Source organism: Lissotriton vulgaris, chromosome 8, assembly GCF_964263255.1.
Source record: "Lissotriton vulgaris chromosome 8, aLisVul1.2, whole genome shotgun sequence".
Classification (NCBI taxonomy): Eukaryota; Metazoa; Chordata; class Amphibia; order Caudata; family Salamandridae; genus Lissotriton; species Lissotriton vulgaris.
Genome location: NC_141696.1, coordinates 1,115,381,044 through 1,115,397,392, shown reverse-complemented (window position 1 = coordinate 1,115,397,392; position 16,349 = coordinate 1,115,381,044). Strand labels below are relative to the sequence as shown.

Genomic DNA, 16,349 nt, shown 5'->3' with positions numbered 1-16,349 from the left:
TACAAGTGGCTAAGAGTGCTGTTTTATTAAAAGGAAGGGGGGTGGAATAGAAGGAATTTGGTTAAAATTACCAATGATCAAGCTTTGACGATCATTTCTGCTAAAAAGAAAAGTTTTTATGATTCAGACTTGGATGGAGCAAAATCTGACATGGATTTCTTTTGTGACAATTCATCTTCGACTAATGCGGACAGAGACTTTATTCCATCTACAGATTCAATGTCTAATGAGTGTCCTTCTGCTATGACTCCAAGTACGACTTCATGTTACAATTCCTCACTGACATTGCAATCATCTTCTGACATTCCCTCTTTACCTGTTGCTTCTCAAAGACCACATCGCAATGTTTCTGTTCACAAAAATTCAAAGCTTTTTATTTGATGTAGTTACCTTACTATATGATAGAAATATTATTGGTACAGTACATTGTTCAACTTTTCCTGTTGTTTATTCACATTTGAATCATTTGTTGTAAACTCATTTATTTTCTTATTTTTTGTTTAATAAAGGGGGATGATTGTTGTAGGTCTAGTCTTTTATTGTGTGCCCTGATGCTATTGGCTGCATGGCTTGTGCAGCTGTGTATTGTTGCATACTATTTAAGTGACGTCAGCACCACAGCCGGCACTGACAGTTGTTCTTCGTTTACCCTGTCGGTCACCTGTTCCCTCCCCACAAGCTCTGTTTATGTGAATAAATACTAAATATTCATTAGCATTTCGTGAGCGTGATTATTATAATCACTAAAATTTGGCGATGAGGTACGGGATGCGAATGGTTCGTCGGAGCTTGTGGAGGAAAATTTTCGGAGGAACTTCAATTCACTCGAGGCAAGTTATTGATACTCTTTAGTTCACAAGAGTTGTCATTTTCTTATTTCTTGTTTCATTAATTCTGAGATTGCCGTCGAGACGATCGTGAGAACTTCGGCCAGCTGAGCAGAAGTTTACGGGAAGTGAAAAGTAAAGTTGGCTGGGTGCAGATCAGAATAAGGAGCAGCCGTCCGGAGCAAACGTTCAGGCAAGTGTGGATGTTTGCATGTGGCTGTGATGATTTGCGTCAACTAGAGCTGAATTTTGTGTATTTCAGCGTGGCAAAGAAGCGGTGTTCTGCCTGTGAGAAAACAGTGACAGAACCAACTGTCAACTGTCATCGGCAAGCTGACCTCAACACGTCACTTGCAGCTGGGTATTTCACTTCATCGGCAGAACGTGGTGAGGCAGCGTGAGCCCCTCATAGCGCAGAAGCCAGTGCGTGCCGCCATTTTGGTTGGGGTTTCCCTCTGAGGTGCTCCGTGTTTTCTCGTCAGGGAAGATTTGATGTAATGTGAGCAGAGAAATATCGTAAAGCAGGTACACACAAAATTACTGTTTTACATGACCACGGTCAACGCCGAGTGTAGCAAGAACATTAACTCGTGAATTCTTATTGTCAGAGTTTTGTTTTCTTCATCACAATAGCGTGGTTTATTAAAAAAGAGACCTTCGAGGAGGATAAATTTCAAATGGCAAGTGAAAGCAATTTCTGTGCTCCAGCACATTTTCTGGAAACGCCAGGTAAACCAGTTATGTCATGGAAAAACTGGTACAGGGCGTTTGATAACTATCTGGTGGCAATACATGGCAAAAGATTTGAACCTGAACGTAAAAATGCTATTCTATATGGGTTACTAGGCATGGCTGGTCAAGAAATGTTTTATAGTTTACCAGAATATGAACCTGCACCTGGACAATTTATTCCTCTCGACGAGTTCCAAGAAGCTATAAAGAAACTAGAAAGACAGTTTGACGAAGAGGAAAACATAATGGTGGGCAGACATCGATTCGCGATGAGGAAGCAATCTGATTCTGAAAGTGTTAAGGAATATATTGGCAGTTTAAGGGTGTTGGCTGCCAAATGTGGGTTTGGAGATAGGGTTGATGAATACTTACGTGATCAATTTGTGTTCCATTGCCATGAGATCAAGATTCAGGAGCGTTTATTAGCATGTAAAAACCCCTCTTTGTATGAAGTTATAGACATTGCAAAAGGTATTGAACATTCATTGGAGGGCAGAAGAGAGTTAGCCAGGTCAAGTGTTTCAGCTAATGCAAGTATTTTGTATGTCAATGACAGAAAGAAGAAAGAATATAATGTTGGTCGATCTGTTAAGCCAAATTCAATGGTTAATTCTTCAAATTTTGTATGTTATAGATGTGGTTCGCACAACCACAAAGCTGATTCCTTGAACTGTCCGGCTATGAGGAAGAGATGTACAACATGCCAGAAGGTAGGGCACTTTGCTGGCGTGTGCGGAAATTTTGGACATAAAAGAATAGAAAGAGCAAAAGTAAACGTAGTAGAAGATTTTGATGAAGATATGTGCTCAAATATTATTTTAGCATTAGGTGACAGTGACAGTTGCATAAAAGGTCCAATAGGTACTGCACACGTGGGCGAGGTTGAGCTCAGTATCATGGCAGATTCAGGGTCACCTATCACTATTGTTTCAGATAAAAAAAAATTTGAAGTACTGGCCCAATACTGATTTGTTATCTTCAGACATCAACCCCAAGGCGTTCAGAGAGCACGACATAAACATGTTTGGGTATTTTAATGATATTTTGAACATAAAAGGCAGATGCATTGAAACCAAAATATACGTGGCGGAACGTGGCAGAGATATTGTGGGATGGAGAGATCTTGCAAAACTAAAAATATCTCTCAAACCAGGAGCTGAGGATCCCATTGTTTTAGATATCTCTTATTAATATTCCCGCAGAGTCCAAAAGCTGCGTTCCTCAGAGTCAGAAAGTAATTTATCTACAATTGTGAGTAAGTACAAAGCGTTATTTGAAGAACGCATAGGTTGTGTGAAGGGATTTATGCACAGTATTGTATTAAAAAAAAGATGCGTCTCCAGTAAAACACAAAGTAAGACCGTTACCCTTATCGGTTAAGGAGGAGTTGCGTACGCTTTTAGAAAAACTAGTTAAGGAAAAAGTAATTGAACCTGCTGATTCGGCAGAGTGGATTTTGGGGGTCGTTTTAATAAAGAAGAAAAACGGTGAGTACCGTCTGTGTGCCGATTTAAGATCTTTAAATAAGAATATATTGGTGGATTGTTTTCCATTACCCAGGATCCAAGAAATATTAGCCAACACCTCTGGATCCAAATATTTTTCCTTAATAGATCTTAAATCGGCATACCACCAGGTTAAGTTGGATGAAAAATCAAAAATGTTAACCACCTTCATCACTCCCCTGGGGGCGTTTAGATATGTTCGTCTACCTTTCGGTTTGGCCTCTTCTGCCAGTGTTTTTCAGAAGCTAATGGAGAACATGTTCGGCAGAATCGATGGAGTACAGAAGTTCCAAGACGACATATTGATTCACGCTGATTCAGTAAGTAAGCACAATGAGATCTTGGATATGGTATTAAACAAGTTGCAAGAGAGAGGTATGACAGTCTCAAGAGACAAATGTAAATTTTTGAAAACGGAGATTGAGTATTTAGGTCATGTACTCAGTGCCGATGGCATCAAACCAAAGCTGAATCTTGTACAAGCAATAAATGATGCACCCAATGCTGATGGTAAGGACGCACTCAGATCGTTTTTAGGTCTTAGTGAATACTACTCAAGGTTTGTTGAGAATTATGCTAGAATGGTGGAACCATTAAGGGTCCTTTTACCCAAAGGGCAAAGTTTTAATTGGGAGGAGCAACATGATGTTGCTTTCAAAGAGGTAAAATTAGCAATTTTTTTGATTCACATGGTTCTAATGTCATTACAGTTGACGCAAGTTCAGTGGGAATTGGCGCTGTGTTCACCCAAAAAGTAGGTAAGCATACCCACACAGTTGCTTTCATTTCTCGAAGATTAAATGATACCAAGAAGAATTACAACACCATAGAAAGAGAGGCGCTAGCCTGTGTTTGGGTCGTTGAGAAGCTGAAGATGTACATTTGGGGCAAAGATTTCGAACTAATCACAGACCATAAACCCCTCATATATTTGTTTGATGGGTATGGCAGGGGTAATGGGAGAGCTTCTTCAAGGTTGGTGAGGTTGTTGGCCAAACTACAGGAATATAATTTTTCTATTAAACATATTTCAGGCAGGTGCAATGGCAGAGCGGACTTCCTTTCCCGCTTACCAACAGAAAGTCAAGATGATCAAATAACTGAAGAAACAGAGTGTGTGGTGTCTAACGTAGATGTTGTACAACAGTTCAATATGACCATTTCTGACGAAGAGTGGGCAGAGGCCATGAGCAAGGATGTAGTTATGTCTAAAGTCAAGAAATATATGTCTACTTCATGGCCTCCCATACGTAATCTTTCATCTGATCTTAGAACATTTGTACAAGTTGTTGTTTAATAGAAGGGGGTTCCCCAGGGTTTTTTTTTTATAGTGGGCAGGAAAAAGGGGGAAATCAACACATATAAAATAGAACAAAATTAACCCTGCCACACAGATATAAGGGGTCCTATTACAGGAACCAATCAATAAACAAATGGGGTGAACATGAAAACCAGAGCCATATACTTCACCATTCCTCTTTTTTAGTACATGATATTTTTATTTTTTTCCTTAAAAGATGATTTGTCTTTTCACAGTACGATTTTTTATTAGAAATACTGTTGATACATAGTTCATATTAAAATGATTACATCAAGGGGAAGGACACATTTCATTCAAGATAAGGGAAAATTAGATACAGTACACAAAAAAGTTTCTCACAATCCCAAACACTCCAAAAGAATTTTTTGTATATATACATCATTACTCAAAATACTCATTCACTTCCTCATTCATTCAAATTCACTCACAAACAAGTACAACCGTGCCTGCAACAACAGATGTAAAATAGTTGCATAGGTTAAGGGTGGACGGAACGGACAAAACTAATGGGAAAAGGTTTTTATGAGGACCCAGAAGTTGCCGTCCACTATGTAGCGCCGACGCGCGTTTCGGTGTTGGCCCTATTAGGCAGCACCTTCTTCAGGGCAGGAGTGTACAATCAGGGAAGTGAACACATAGGCTGTGAATAAAAAAACAATTCTCAATATCTTATAGATAATACATTTGATACAATGCATACAGATAATCAACATTTTACTTTTATTTTCTGATTTATCATTTGGTTTAAACTAGTGGTTAAGTCACGGCTCTGTTAATCAAGGGGATCACTCCTCACAGATCAAACTTCCCTAGGATAGGGGAGCACGAGGCCATTTTTTAGACCTAGGTTTAGGGTGGACACATCCACATTCGTTCAAGTATAAAAACTATCAATCATATAGTCCATTCATTCTGACTCATTGGGGTGGCACTCGTGAATTATACTAAAAAAAGATATATTTAAATGGGCAAAGGAACAGTCATGCCCATATCATCTAAAATGTTTATAAGGCCCTTGTATGTTGGAAGGCTAAATGGGGACACAGGCATATGACACAAGTGTAGTTCTACCCAAAAAAAACCTGGGGTATTTTAAAATCATGGGAAGATGCGATACACCACACATAACCTAGGTATTTCTTGCATATAAAGAAAACGTCATCAATGAATCTTTTCCAGTTTCTGACATTCTCATGGAAGGGGGCCATCTCATTGAAAATATTTATGCGTTCGAACTCCCCCATGTACAGACAGGCGATGCTGGGGGCACAACTTGCTCCCATACTGACTCCTACCTTTTGTCTGTACATGTTTTGGTCGAACTCAAAGTAATTTTCATTTAAAACCACCTCAAGGCACTGAAGAATAAATTGTGTGTTACTAGCCTCAGGTCCCATGAGGAGGATTTTTTGATAGTATCATAGGCTCCTTTTTGGGGGATGTTGGAGTAAAGCGACTCCACATCAAGGGTCACCAACAGTTCCCGGTCCTCATAAAATGGCAGGCCCTCCACCAGACTGATGAAATGTCCGGTGTCTTTTACATAGGAATCTAATATCATGACCAATGGGTTCAAGAATTTGTCTATGTATTTTGATAGGGGTTCTGTAGCAGAACCTATAGTAGAAACTATAGGTCTGAGAGGCGGGTCAGTACTGCTTTTGTGTGTTTTAGGAACCGATACACGGGGTATATTTACTATCTCTCTTTTTTATCCCATTAGACTATCTGTGATTTGAGATCTATTGAGCCGTGAACGACGAGAGGGATAATATTGTGATCCCATCTTAGGTAATTTTTTTAATAGTATGTTTAAAGGAAACTGTACCATATGCTCCTTAGAACATTTAGACCCAGTTATGAAGCCTTTGGAAATCCTTTGAACCACTGTGTAAAAAATATCCAGGTTATGTTGCTCTATCGCATCTCCCCATGACCTTAAAACACTCCGGACCCTTTGGGTATGACTTTTGCAAGAAATACCTACGTTATGTGTGGTGTATCGCATCTTCCCATGATTTTAAAATACCCCAGGGTTTTTTTGGGTAGAACTACACTTGTGTCATATGCCTGTGTCCCCATGTAGCCTTCCAACATACAAGGGCCTTATAAACATTTTAGATGATATGGGCATGACTGTTCCTTTGCCCATTTAAATATATATTTTTTTAGTATAATTCATGAGTGCCCCCACAATGAGTTAGAATGAATGGACTATATGATTGATAGTTTTTATACTTGAACGAATGTGGATGTGCCCACCCTAAACTTAGGTCTAAAAAATGACCTTGTGCTCCCCTATCCTAGGGAAGTTTGATCTGTGAGGAGTGATCCCCTTGATTAACAGACTTGTGACTTAACCACTAGTTTAAACCAAATGATAAATCAGAAAATAAAAGTAAAATGTTGATTATCTGTATGCATTGTATCAAATGTATTATCTATAAGATATTGAGAATTGTTTTTTTATTCACAGCCTATGTGTTCCCTTCCCTGATTGTACACTCCTGCTCTGAAAAAGGTGCTGCCTAATAGGGCCAACACCGAAACACGCGTCGGCGCTACATAGTGGACGGCAACTTCTGGGTCCTCATAAAAACCTTTTCCCATTAGTTTTGTCCGTTCCGTCCACCCTTAACCTATGCAACTATTTTACATCTGTTGTTGCAGGCACGGTTGTACTTATTTGTGAGTGAATTTGAATGAATGAGGAAGTGAATGAGTATTTTGAGTGATGATGTATATATAACAAAAATTTCTTTTGGAGTGTTTGGGATTGTGAGGAACTTTTTTGTGTACTGTATCTAATTTTCCCTTATCTTGAATGAAATGTGTCCTTCCCCTAGATGTAATCATTTTAATATTATTATTATTATTATTTAAAATGTTATATAGCACGCAGTTACCCTAGGGCATCCCAGCGCTTGAACAGGACTTCAACAGATAAGACAGTCAGTCAGGACCAATCACGCAGGAAACAGATGTGTTTTCAGACATTTGCAAAAGCGCAAAGTGCAGGTCTCTGTGCGCAATTTTAAAGGTAAGGAGTTCCAAAGCGTCGCTGTGTTTACCGAGAATCTTCTCCCGCCCGTGCGCGCCCTCTTTACTCTGGGGACAAGGAGGAGATGTTTCTGGTCGGAACGCAGCGTTCTGTTCGCTTTGTATGGCATTGCTAGATTTCTCAAAATAGGGGCTCCTGTACCCAGGAGAATTTTGTGGGCTGTGCAGAGTGCCTTAAATTTTACTCTTTCACGCACTGGGAGCAGTGCAATGCCTTAAGGGCAGGTCTAGCTGACTCGGTTCTAGGAATGCCCATGAGTAGTCTGGCCGCCGCATTTTGGACCTGCTGTAGTTTATTAAAGGTAGATTCAGGGGCACCCAAAAAGAGGGCATTGCTATAATCAAGTTGCGATGTTATAAGCCCCTGAATCAACAGCTTCCTCAATAGAAAGGGAAGAAGCTGAAAGATTTTACGAGCTGAGCGTAGCAGGGCGAAACAAACTCCTGCCGTTTTTTTTGCTTGGGTCCTGAATGAAAGATCTTGTTCCAGCCAGACCCCCAAGCTCTTAATCTCCTCTTTCACACTGGGGAGATCACCCATACAGCTCGGCCAGCTGGTCAATGGGAATGAGGGGGCTTTATTCCCTAATAGCATTATCTCTGTCTTAGAGCTGTTCAGCTTGAGAGCTGATTCGTCCATCCAGGTATGAACTTCCGACAGGCATGAGTGCAGCAAATCGGGGTTATCTACCAGTTGAGGAAGGGCGACCACTAACTGAGTATCATCAGCATAGCTGATGATCTTGATGTTATAAGGGGCCACCACATCCTCCAGGGGGGCCATGTAAACATTAAACAATGTCGGGCTAAGGGAGGAGCCCTGTGGCACACCCCACTGGAGGGGGATAGATGTAGTCCGATTGCTGCCTTCCCAAACCTGATATGAGCGACCGTCAAGAAATGATCTAAGCCACTTCAAGGCGGCCCCTGCCACACCCACCTCTGACAGTCGCTGAATCAGCACCTGATGATTTACGGTGTCAAACGTCGCACTAAGGTCCAGGAGGATCACTGCCACTGATCCTCCTGAGTCCATGATGCGTCTGGATTCTTCTATGACTGCCAGGAGGGCCGTGTCAGTACTCTGGCCTGGACGGAATCCGGTCTGCGAGTCTCGGAGCAGACCATTCGACTCCAAGAAACTTGACAGTTGGTAGTTTGCTAGCCTCTCAGCAATTTTGCCGAGGCCTGGCAGCAGAGATATGGGCCTTAAATTTGCCAATTCTGCCATGTCCAAGTTAGGCTTTTTTAACAGTGCCTTAGCCACTGCTGTTTTCCAGCTTGGTGGCACCAAGCCCTGGGAAAAGAAGCATTCATCAAATCAGTGATAGGAGTCACGATAGAGGCTGCTACTTGCTTTAAAAATTTAATAGGGACCGGATCCATAGGGGAGCCACTTTTCATGGATCCAAGGACTTTCAGTGTTTCAGCCTCTGAAACTGGGCTGAAAGTATCTAAAAAGGTAGATAGCTCTCTCGGCTGGGTTGAGGAATTCTTTTCCTGTGTTTGCTGAGGTTGTGTATTCTGAGGTAGGGAACTAAGTATCTTCTCTATTTTTGTGTGAAAGAAGTCAGCCAACTCCTTACACTTCTGATTGTCATGAGTAGCTATCGGTTCGGGAACTTTAAGGAGTTCTTGCACCACTTTAAAAGTTTCCCTAGAGGAATTTGATGCTGATCTTATGCATTCCTCAAAAAATTGGGCTTTTGCCAGTCGGAGGGCAGCTTTATAGCCCCTCATCGCTACACGATATTCCTCTCGACTATTTGCCTCTAATTTCTTCCTCCAAGCCCTCTCCAATTTTTTGCATCCTTTCTTAAGCGGGCGAAGCTCAGCCGTGTACCATGGAGCGGAACCTATTCTTTTCTCCCTCTTTTGTACTCTTTTATTTGGAATGAGGGCGTCCAGCGAGGCAGTCAACCATTGGTTGAAGTTCGCATCTCCTTTAATCGGGTCTGACTCGGGCGGGGGTAGCGAGTCTACCAGTTTAGCGGACCAGTCATTGATCGACAATCTGGACCAGGCTCTGTCCACCAGAAACGCTTGATGCGCAGGTGTTGGAGGTAGCTCAACTTGCCATTCCGCCGAAACCAAAAAGTGATCAGACCACGGTAGAGGGTAAGCTGGCCTGGCCATGAGACGAGAGATATTAGAAAACATTGGGTCTAATAAGTGACCCTTCTCATGTGTGGCTTCTGTATTAATTAAAGGGAGGTCACATGCATTCAAGTCACCTTGAAGGTCTCTGGCTATAAAATCTGTAGTGTCATTAAAATGGAGATTAAGATCTCCCAACACTATAAAATTAGTTGTCGAAGAGGCCAGCATCGTCACAGTTTCCATAACGGAACTTACGAAATTGCCCACACCGCCTGGGGGCCGGTAGATCAATAAGCCTGACAGTGCCACTGTGGGAGATATCTGTAATGAGAAATGGCAGCTCTCACAGTCAGCAACAAGTCCCTTCTGGGCCCTACATACGTAAGTCTCTCTATGTAGGATAGCAATGCCACCCCCACGCCCCTCAGGTCTATCCAGATGAAACAGGAGAAAGCCAGGCGGGAGGGCTTGCACCATGTCGGCGTCGGAACTGGAAGTTATCCAAGTTTCCAATAGAAACAGGATATCTAAGTCCTGATCTTGTATAAGAAGATTGAGTTCCACTGAATGCCTCGGGAGAGATCTGCAATTCAGCAGACCCAACAGCAGGGTATTCTTACCTGTCTGCGGAGGAGCCAGCGTGCCCACCCTGCCGAGTGGTGGTTGGAACAAGCCCATGTCAACCGGGTAGCAGTCCTCGGGAAGAAGATAACGCAAAGCGAAGAGCTCCTCCCGGGAGTACGAGAGTCTAGATGCCAAAATGTTAGGCATAGTGCCAGGCCCCAGGCCCGTCTGAGCCCGGACGAGCCCAGACGGGCAGGACTCTGGCAGGACTCTGGCTGGACTCCGGCGTGAGTCCGGCGGCTCCGCTGCGCATCTCCGCTGCGCGTCATCATAGGGAGGTTTAAATAGGGGCGTGTAATCCTGGCTTAAAGACTAGGGCGCTGGCCGAAATGGCGCCGCGTTAAATCCCTGCCTCACCCAAGATGGATGCCAAGAAGAGAAAGTGTGTTCGGAGTCCTAAGTGACCCGCTCCCAACAGCGGTGAGTGACCAAAATTAAAATGCGGGTAAGCGCTATATGTCAGGGAAATAAAAAGCAAGTTTTGAAAGTTTAGGCAATAATTTTAAAAAAGCGCGTCTAACGCTGTCTAATTACGCCGCAAGCGAGTCCTCCAAAGCTCCGTGCTGCGAAGTAGATAATACCTTGTTCAGGGCTGGCCAGGCAGGTATGCTCGCCTTAAATAAGGGCGTGTAATCCTGGCTTAAAGACTAGGGCGCTGGACGAAATGGCGCCGCGTTGAATCCCTGCCTCACCCAAGATGGATGCCAAGAAGAGAAAGTGTGTTCGGAGTCCTAAGTGACCCGCTCCCAACAGCGGTGAGTGACCAAAATTAAAATGCGGGTAAGCGCTATATGTCAGGGAAATAAAAAGCAAGTTTTGAAAGTTTAGGCAATAATTTTTTTAAAAGCGCGTCTAACGCTGTCTAATTACGCCGCAAGAGAGTCCTCCAAAGCTCCGTGCTGCGAAGTAGATAATACCTTGTTCATGAACTATGTATCAACAGTATTTTTTAATTAAAAATCGTACTGTGAAAAGACAAATCATCTTTTAAGGAAAAAAATAAAAATATCATGTACTAAAAAAGAGGAATGGTGAAGTCTATGGCTCTGGTTTTCATGTTCACCCCATTTGTTTATTGATTGGATCCTGTAATAGGACCCCTTATATCTGTGTGGCAGGGTTAATTTTGTTCTATTTTATATAACATTTGTGCAAGTGTCCAATGAGTTGAATATAGTTAATGGGTATATCAGAAGAGGTGATTTGCTTGTTCCTCCCACCAGCATTAGAAACAGGGTTATAGACATGGCGCATAAAACGCATTTGGGAGCCACCATGACAAAAAGACGACTCAAAGAACATTACTGGTGGCCCGGCATGGACCTGGATGTGAACTTATTTGTGGAAAAATGTGCAGTTTGCACAAAATCAGACAAACATTGGAAATTAAGAACTCACGAAATGCAATTGGTTTCCATCCCAAATGCAGCGTGGTTTAAAATTGCTATTGATATGGCAGGTCCGTTCCAACGGCTTGGTCAGGAAGCTAAATTCATAATTGCAGTCAGTGACTACTATTCGAAATGGATATACCATAAATTTGTCAGCACTATTGATTCTGACACAGTCATTGATTTTCTACGCTCGTGTTTTGACATAGAAGGCAGTCCACGCATTATTGTTTCAGACAATGGAAAACAACTTACGTCAAACAAAATTACAGAATTTTTCAAATCGCATGGAATTACCCAGGAGAAAACTCCATTGTATTCTCCTAAGTCTAATGGACAAATTGAACGAGTCAACAGGTTCCTCAAGTAGGGCATTCAACTTGCCCTGGCGTCAAACCTACCTGTAAAAGACTTCATAAAAGAAAGGGTGTTTACTTACAATATAACTCACAACACTGCCACAGGGTTTTCCCCGTTCTTTTTGTTGAGGGGAAGGAGATGCGACCACGACATTACTCCCAAGTTTATGTTGTCAGGGAACGAGTTGCCTCCCTCCATCATTATAGATGATGATCAATTACTTGTTAAGAAAAAAATAACTGAGTGTCAATTGAAAAGTAAACAATATCATAATAAGGTGCATAGGGCTATCAACAAAGAGTTAATTATAGGAGATTGGGCTTTAGCCACCAAGCCAGGTCATCAGGTCAAAGGAGAGTCTAGATACTTTGCCCCTGAAGAGGTGGTCGAGGTCTCAGAAAGTGCTGTTTGCCTTAAATATGCTGGGTGGCGCAAAAGAAGTGATGTGGTCAGAATTAACAAGCACCAAGCTGAAGTGTGACACAGGGGTCAGGTTAAGGAAAGAGGCTCACATGAGGAGTACTCATGGTTAAACATGTTTAATGGTGATGAAGAATGTTTTTCTGCCAACCATACAGATAAGTCTAGTACCATTGGTGACTGTCAGCTTGAGAGTGAAAGTAGAATTGCAAAGTTGCCCAGTACGTTAAAAGATTATGATGTGAGTTAATACTTCCTTTAGAAAGGGAGATGTTGTAGGTCTAGTCTTTTATTGTGTGCCCTGATGCTATTGGCTGCATGGCTCGCGCAGCTGTGTATTGTTGCATACTATTTAAGTGACGTCAGCGCCACAGCCGGCACTGACAGTTGTTCTTCGTTTACCCTGTCGGTCACCTGTTCCCTCCCCACAAGCTCTGTTCATGTGAATAAATACTAAATATTCATAAGCATTTCGTGAGCGTGATTATTATAATCACTACAATTTATGTAAAGGTAACAAGTTGCTCTTTCCCCTTTAAGAGCAACTTGTTATTCAATTGTATACACATCTGTATCTCGAGCGCTCCCCCGCGGTCTGTTGTTGTTTTTTTAATTTATCTTCCGTTCTGCTGTTCTTGCGGTTGCTGCCTGGAACTGTTTATTCAGGCAGTTGCGACAAGGACGCTGAAGCCACCGGTTGTGGGCTTTATTTATCTGAACCTTAAAGCCTTAATAAACACTTATATTCTGAAGTGCAACGTTTCAAGAGCTTCATTCGAATTCAGCTCCACAGGAAGATGTCCTGCCGCTCAGTGTCGAGTTACTTCTCGGGGCCGGAGGAGAAGGTGGACGGCGGCCACGCGGCAGCTGTTCTGGCACAACTGAAAAACTTCTACGACTCTCGGCTCCTCTGTGATGTCACGATTGAGGTGCTCGGGGGCATGGCGTCGCCAACCGCCACCACTCCAACTACGGCCGCTGGCGCGCGCTCCCCCTCAGTGGAAGCAACTGGCCGCCTCTTCTCCTGCAACCGTAACGTACTGGCGGCCGCCTGCCCGTACTTCAAGAGCATGTTCACCGGTGGTCTATACGAGAGCAAGCAGAAGAAGGTGACGCTGCACGACATGGACGCTGAGTCCATGGCCCTTATTATCGACTACTGCTACACCGGTCGCGTGACAGTGAGCGAGGCCAACGTACAGCGCCTTTACGCTGCCGCTGACATGTTGCAGCTGGAGTATGTGCGCCAAGTCTGCGCCGGCTTCCTGACTCGCCATTTGGACCCAGCCAACTGCGCCAATACTTTAAAGTTCGCGGACGCCTTTGACTTCGCCGAACTGCGAGCTCAGACCTTGGCTTACGTGGCGAGACACTTTAGCCAGCTGAGCGGCGGAGAGTTGTGCGAGTTGAGTCTGGCACAGCTGCAGGAGGTGTTGCGGCTCGACGACCTGGATGTGGACGGGGAACGGCGCGTGTGTGCAGCCGCCCTACAGTGGCTGGAGGCTGCGCCGGCCGACCGTGGACCCTGCGCCGCCGAGGTGCTGCGCTGTGTGCGTTGGCACTACTTGGTCGACGAGGACCGTGTATACCTGGAGGGGTTGCGTGGCCGGCCTTTTGTTCGGCGGTACTGCTTGCCCTACCTGCAGGGGGTGCTGGATGACCGCTATGGGCCTGTCTGTCCGCCAACGCCCCCAGAGCCACAGACCCCACCACAGGAGAGCCCTGCCCGCCGCATCGGAATGCAGGCCAAGGAGATGGTCATCTTTATTTTTATTACAGACCTAAGGAATGCCTTCCGCTGCTGGGATCCTCACTCTGGCAACATCTACACCATGCCCTCGCTGGTGGCCACGGCCGTACACGAAAGCGACAAAACAGCGACTTCCTGGAAAGTCTGTGTCTCTCCACAGCACGATATCTACTTATTATTACAGCCTCTCAAACAACTGTGGGTCTACAACGCCGTGCGCGGCAGCTGGCGGCAGCTGGCAGAAACATTGCTTTGCCGGTTCGGGATGGACCTAGCATACCTGCGAGGCCATATCTATATTCTAGGGGGTAGGGACCCTACTACGGAGGCCAAGTCAAGAGAAGTCGAGTGTTACAGTGTACAGCGTGACCAGTGGGCATTGGTTTCCCCTCTTCCACACTCGATGTACTTCTTCGATTTGGTCACGGTGGGGGACTATCTCTACGCGGTAAACCACGAGCGATTACTGTGCTACGATCCTGACCGGGACCAGTGGACAAATTGCGCCTCAGTGGGGAACCACCGCTTCCAAGGAGTCTGCGTTTTTAAGGACGAGATCTACTGCATCTGCGATGTTCCTGTGGTAAAGGTGTACAGTCCCGCCCGTGGCGAGTGGCGGCGAGTCTGCGACATCCCGGAAGTTGTCAACATGCGCCTCTACCATTTAGTTTGCCACGGTGGGCGGCTTCTGCTCATTACTTACAACTTACTACACTGTCAAAGTTACGCTCTCACTGCTCAGTTTCAATACGATGCGTCCGCTGATCGTTGGTTAAAGGTGGGTGTCAAGGTAGGATTGCTGTCCCCACAATGTGGGCTTGTGTGCCTGTCTGCGCGTGCCTTTACGGCTTGCCTTAAGCCAAGACAGAGCATCACGAGAGAACCGTATGATGAGAACAGCAATTAAAGTGCTGACTTGAAGCTTTTGGATCCATTCACCGAGCACGACAATATGTAATGGGGTAACCCAAAGGACCGTTGGACTCGGGAATAGATAGAACGATAAATGCAACAATCTGGTGCAACCGGCATAAGTCAGCATTTTTGGCAAGACAGAAACAGTATTTTTTGCAGAACAAACATACCCTACTGTTTTAAGCCTCTATGAATTGTGAAAAAAGAGGGAAATAATAACACCAGACACTTAAAATATGGAAAATGTCACGTATATTCAATTTATACCGATTTATAATAACGTATGTATGTAACGTTTTAAATTTTGTTAAATACAGAAGTGCTTCAGAGTATCATGTATTACATGGATTTCCGTGTATATGTGATTCAGGAAGAAGGAACTACATGTCCTTTTGCAGACTAGGTGTATGGTAGGCAAGTCAACAAGCATTTGCAATGCAATAGTCTCGCATTAGGAAAGTTTGAGCTATTGGTATTGTAAATGACATTTTTTTAATTTATGTGTTGGTTTTAAAAATTGCGAAATTAATAGCTTTGTCATTTACAATGGCAATAGTTATCACTTTTATTTACATTATATTGTAATGCCAAATGTTTTTTAAAACGTCCCCCCCTCCCGCCAGTGAAACTCTTCCGTGCAGGGAAGGTTAATGTGGTTTGTGAGAGTAGCTTGTACATTATCTTATTTGTAATGTGTGGATATATTTTGCATAATTTGGAACAATGCTACGAGGCGAACAGGTAACAATGGCATGCCTAACATCAACATGTGCTTGTATGACATCACCGCTTCAATCTGTGTCCCTCAGCATAAATGCTTCTGTTCAATGAAATGGGGCCTTAGGGGAACAGTGAGATGTGTGCTATGTAAATGCTTCAAAGTACATCACTATTTACATAAAGTACTGTGTAGGATAGAGGAAGAAATAAAAGAGGATGGCTCGATAAAATTATTGTGAAAATGTGTACTGGAAATAAAGTGTCTTTTAATAAAGTAAAGAGAGTAACTGGTGGAATGAAGGATGGTGTGTTGATGCTCACTGATATTTGTGCGCCGCTTAAGGATTATATCATAAGTGTAGTGTGATAGGTGTGTGCAGATCTATTCTGTAATGTTGCTGCCTGATGCTGTGCTGGTGATGAATTACGCTGTAGTTGTCCTGACTGATGCTGTGTTTATACTGTTTAATGATGTGGTGATTGATGCTGTAGTGGTCGTGAGTGTTGGATTTGTGGCAAAAATAATGCTGTGTTGCTGTTCAATTTAATTTGTGCCCCGCATGAGGGGCATATTATAATTGTAGTGTGAGTTCTGCAGATTTATGCTGTATTAGTGATGCCTGC

At 43.5% G+C, this 16,349-nt stretch overlaps 1 protein-coding gene across 1 annotated transcript; it reads left to right on the top strand.

Annotated features, from left to right (window-relative positions):
* Positions 1 to 13,022: 13,022 nt before the first annotated feature.
* Positions 13,023 to 16,017, top strand: LOC147698340 (kelch repeat and BTB domain-containing protein 7-like). Its single transcript, XM_086934935.1, has one exon. The coding sequence runs from the start codon at positions 13,138 to 13,140 to the stop codon at positions 14,995 to 14,997; it is 1,860 nt and encodes a 619-aa protein (XP_086791061.1). The 5' UTR covers positions 13,023 to 13,137; the 3' UTR covers positions 14,998 to 16,017.
* Positions 16,018 to 16,349: the final 332 nt, after the last annotated feature.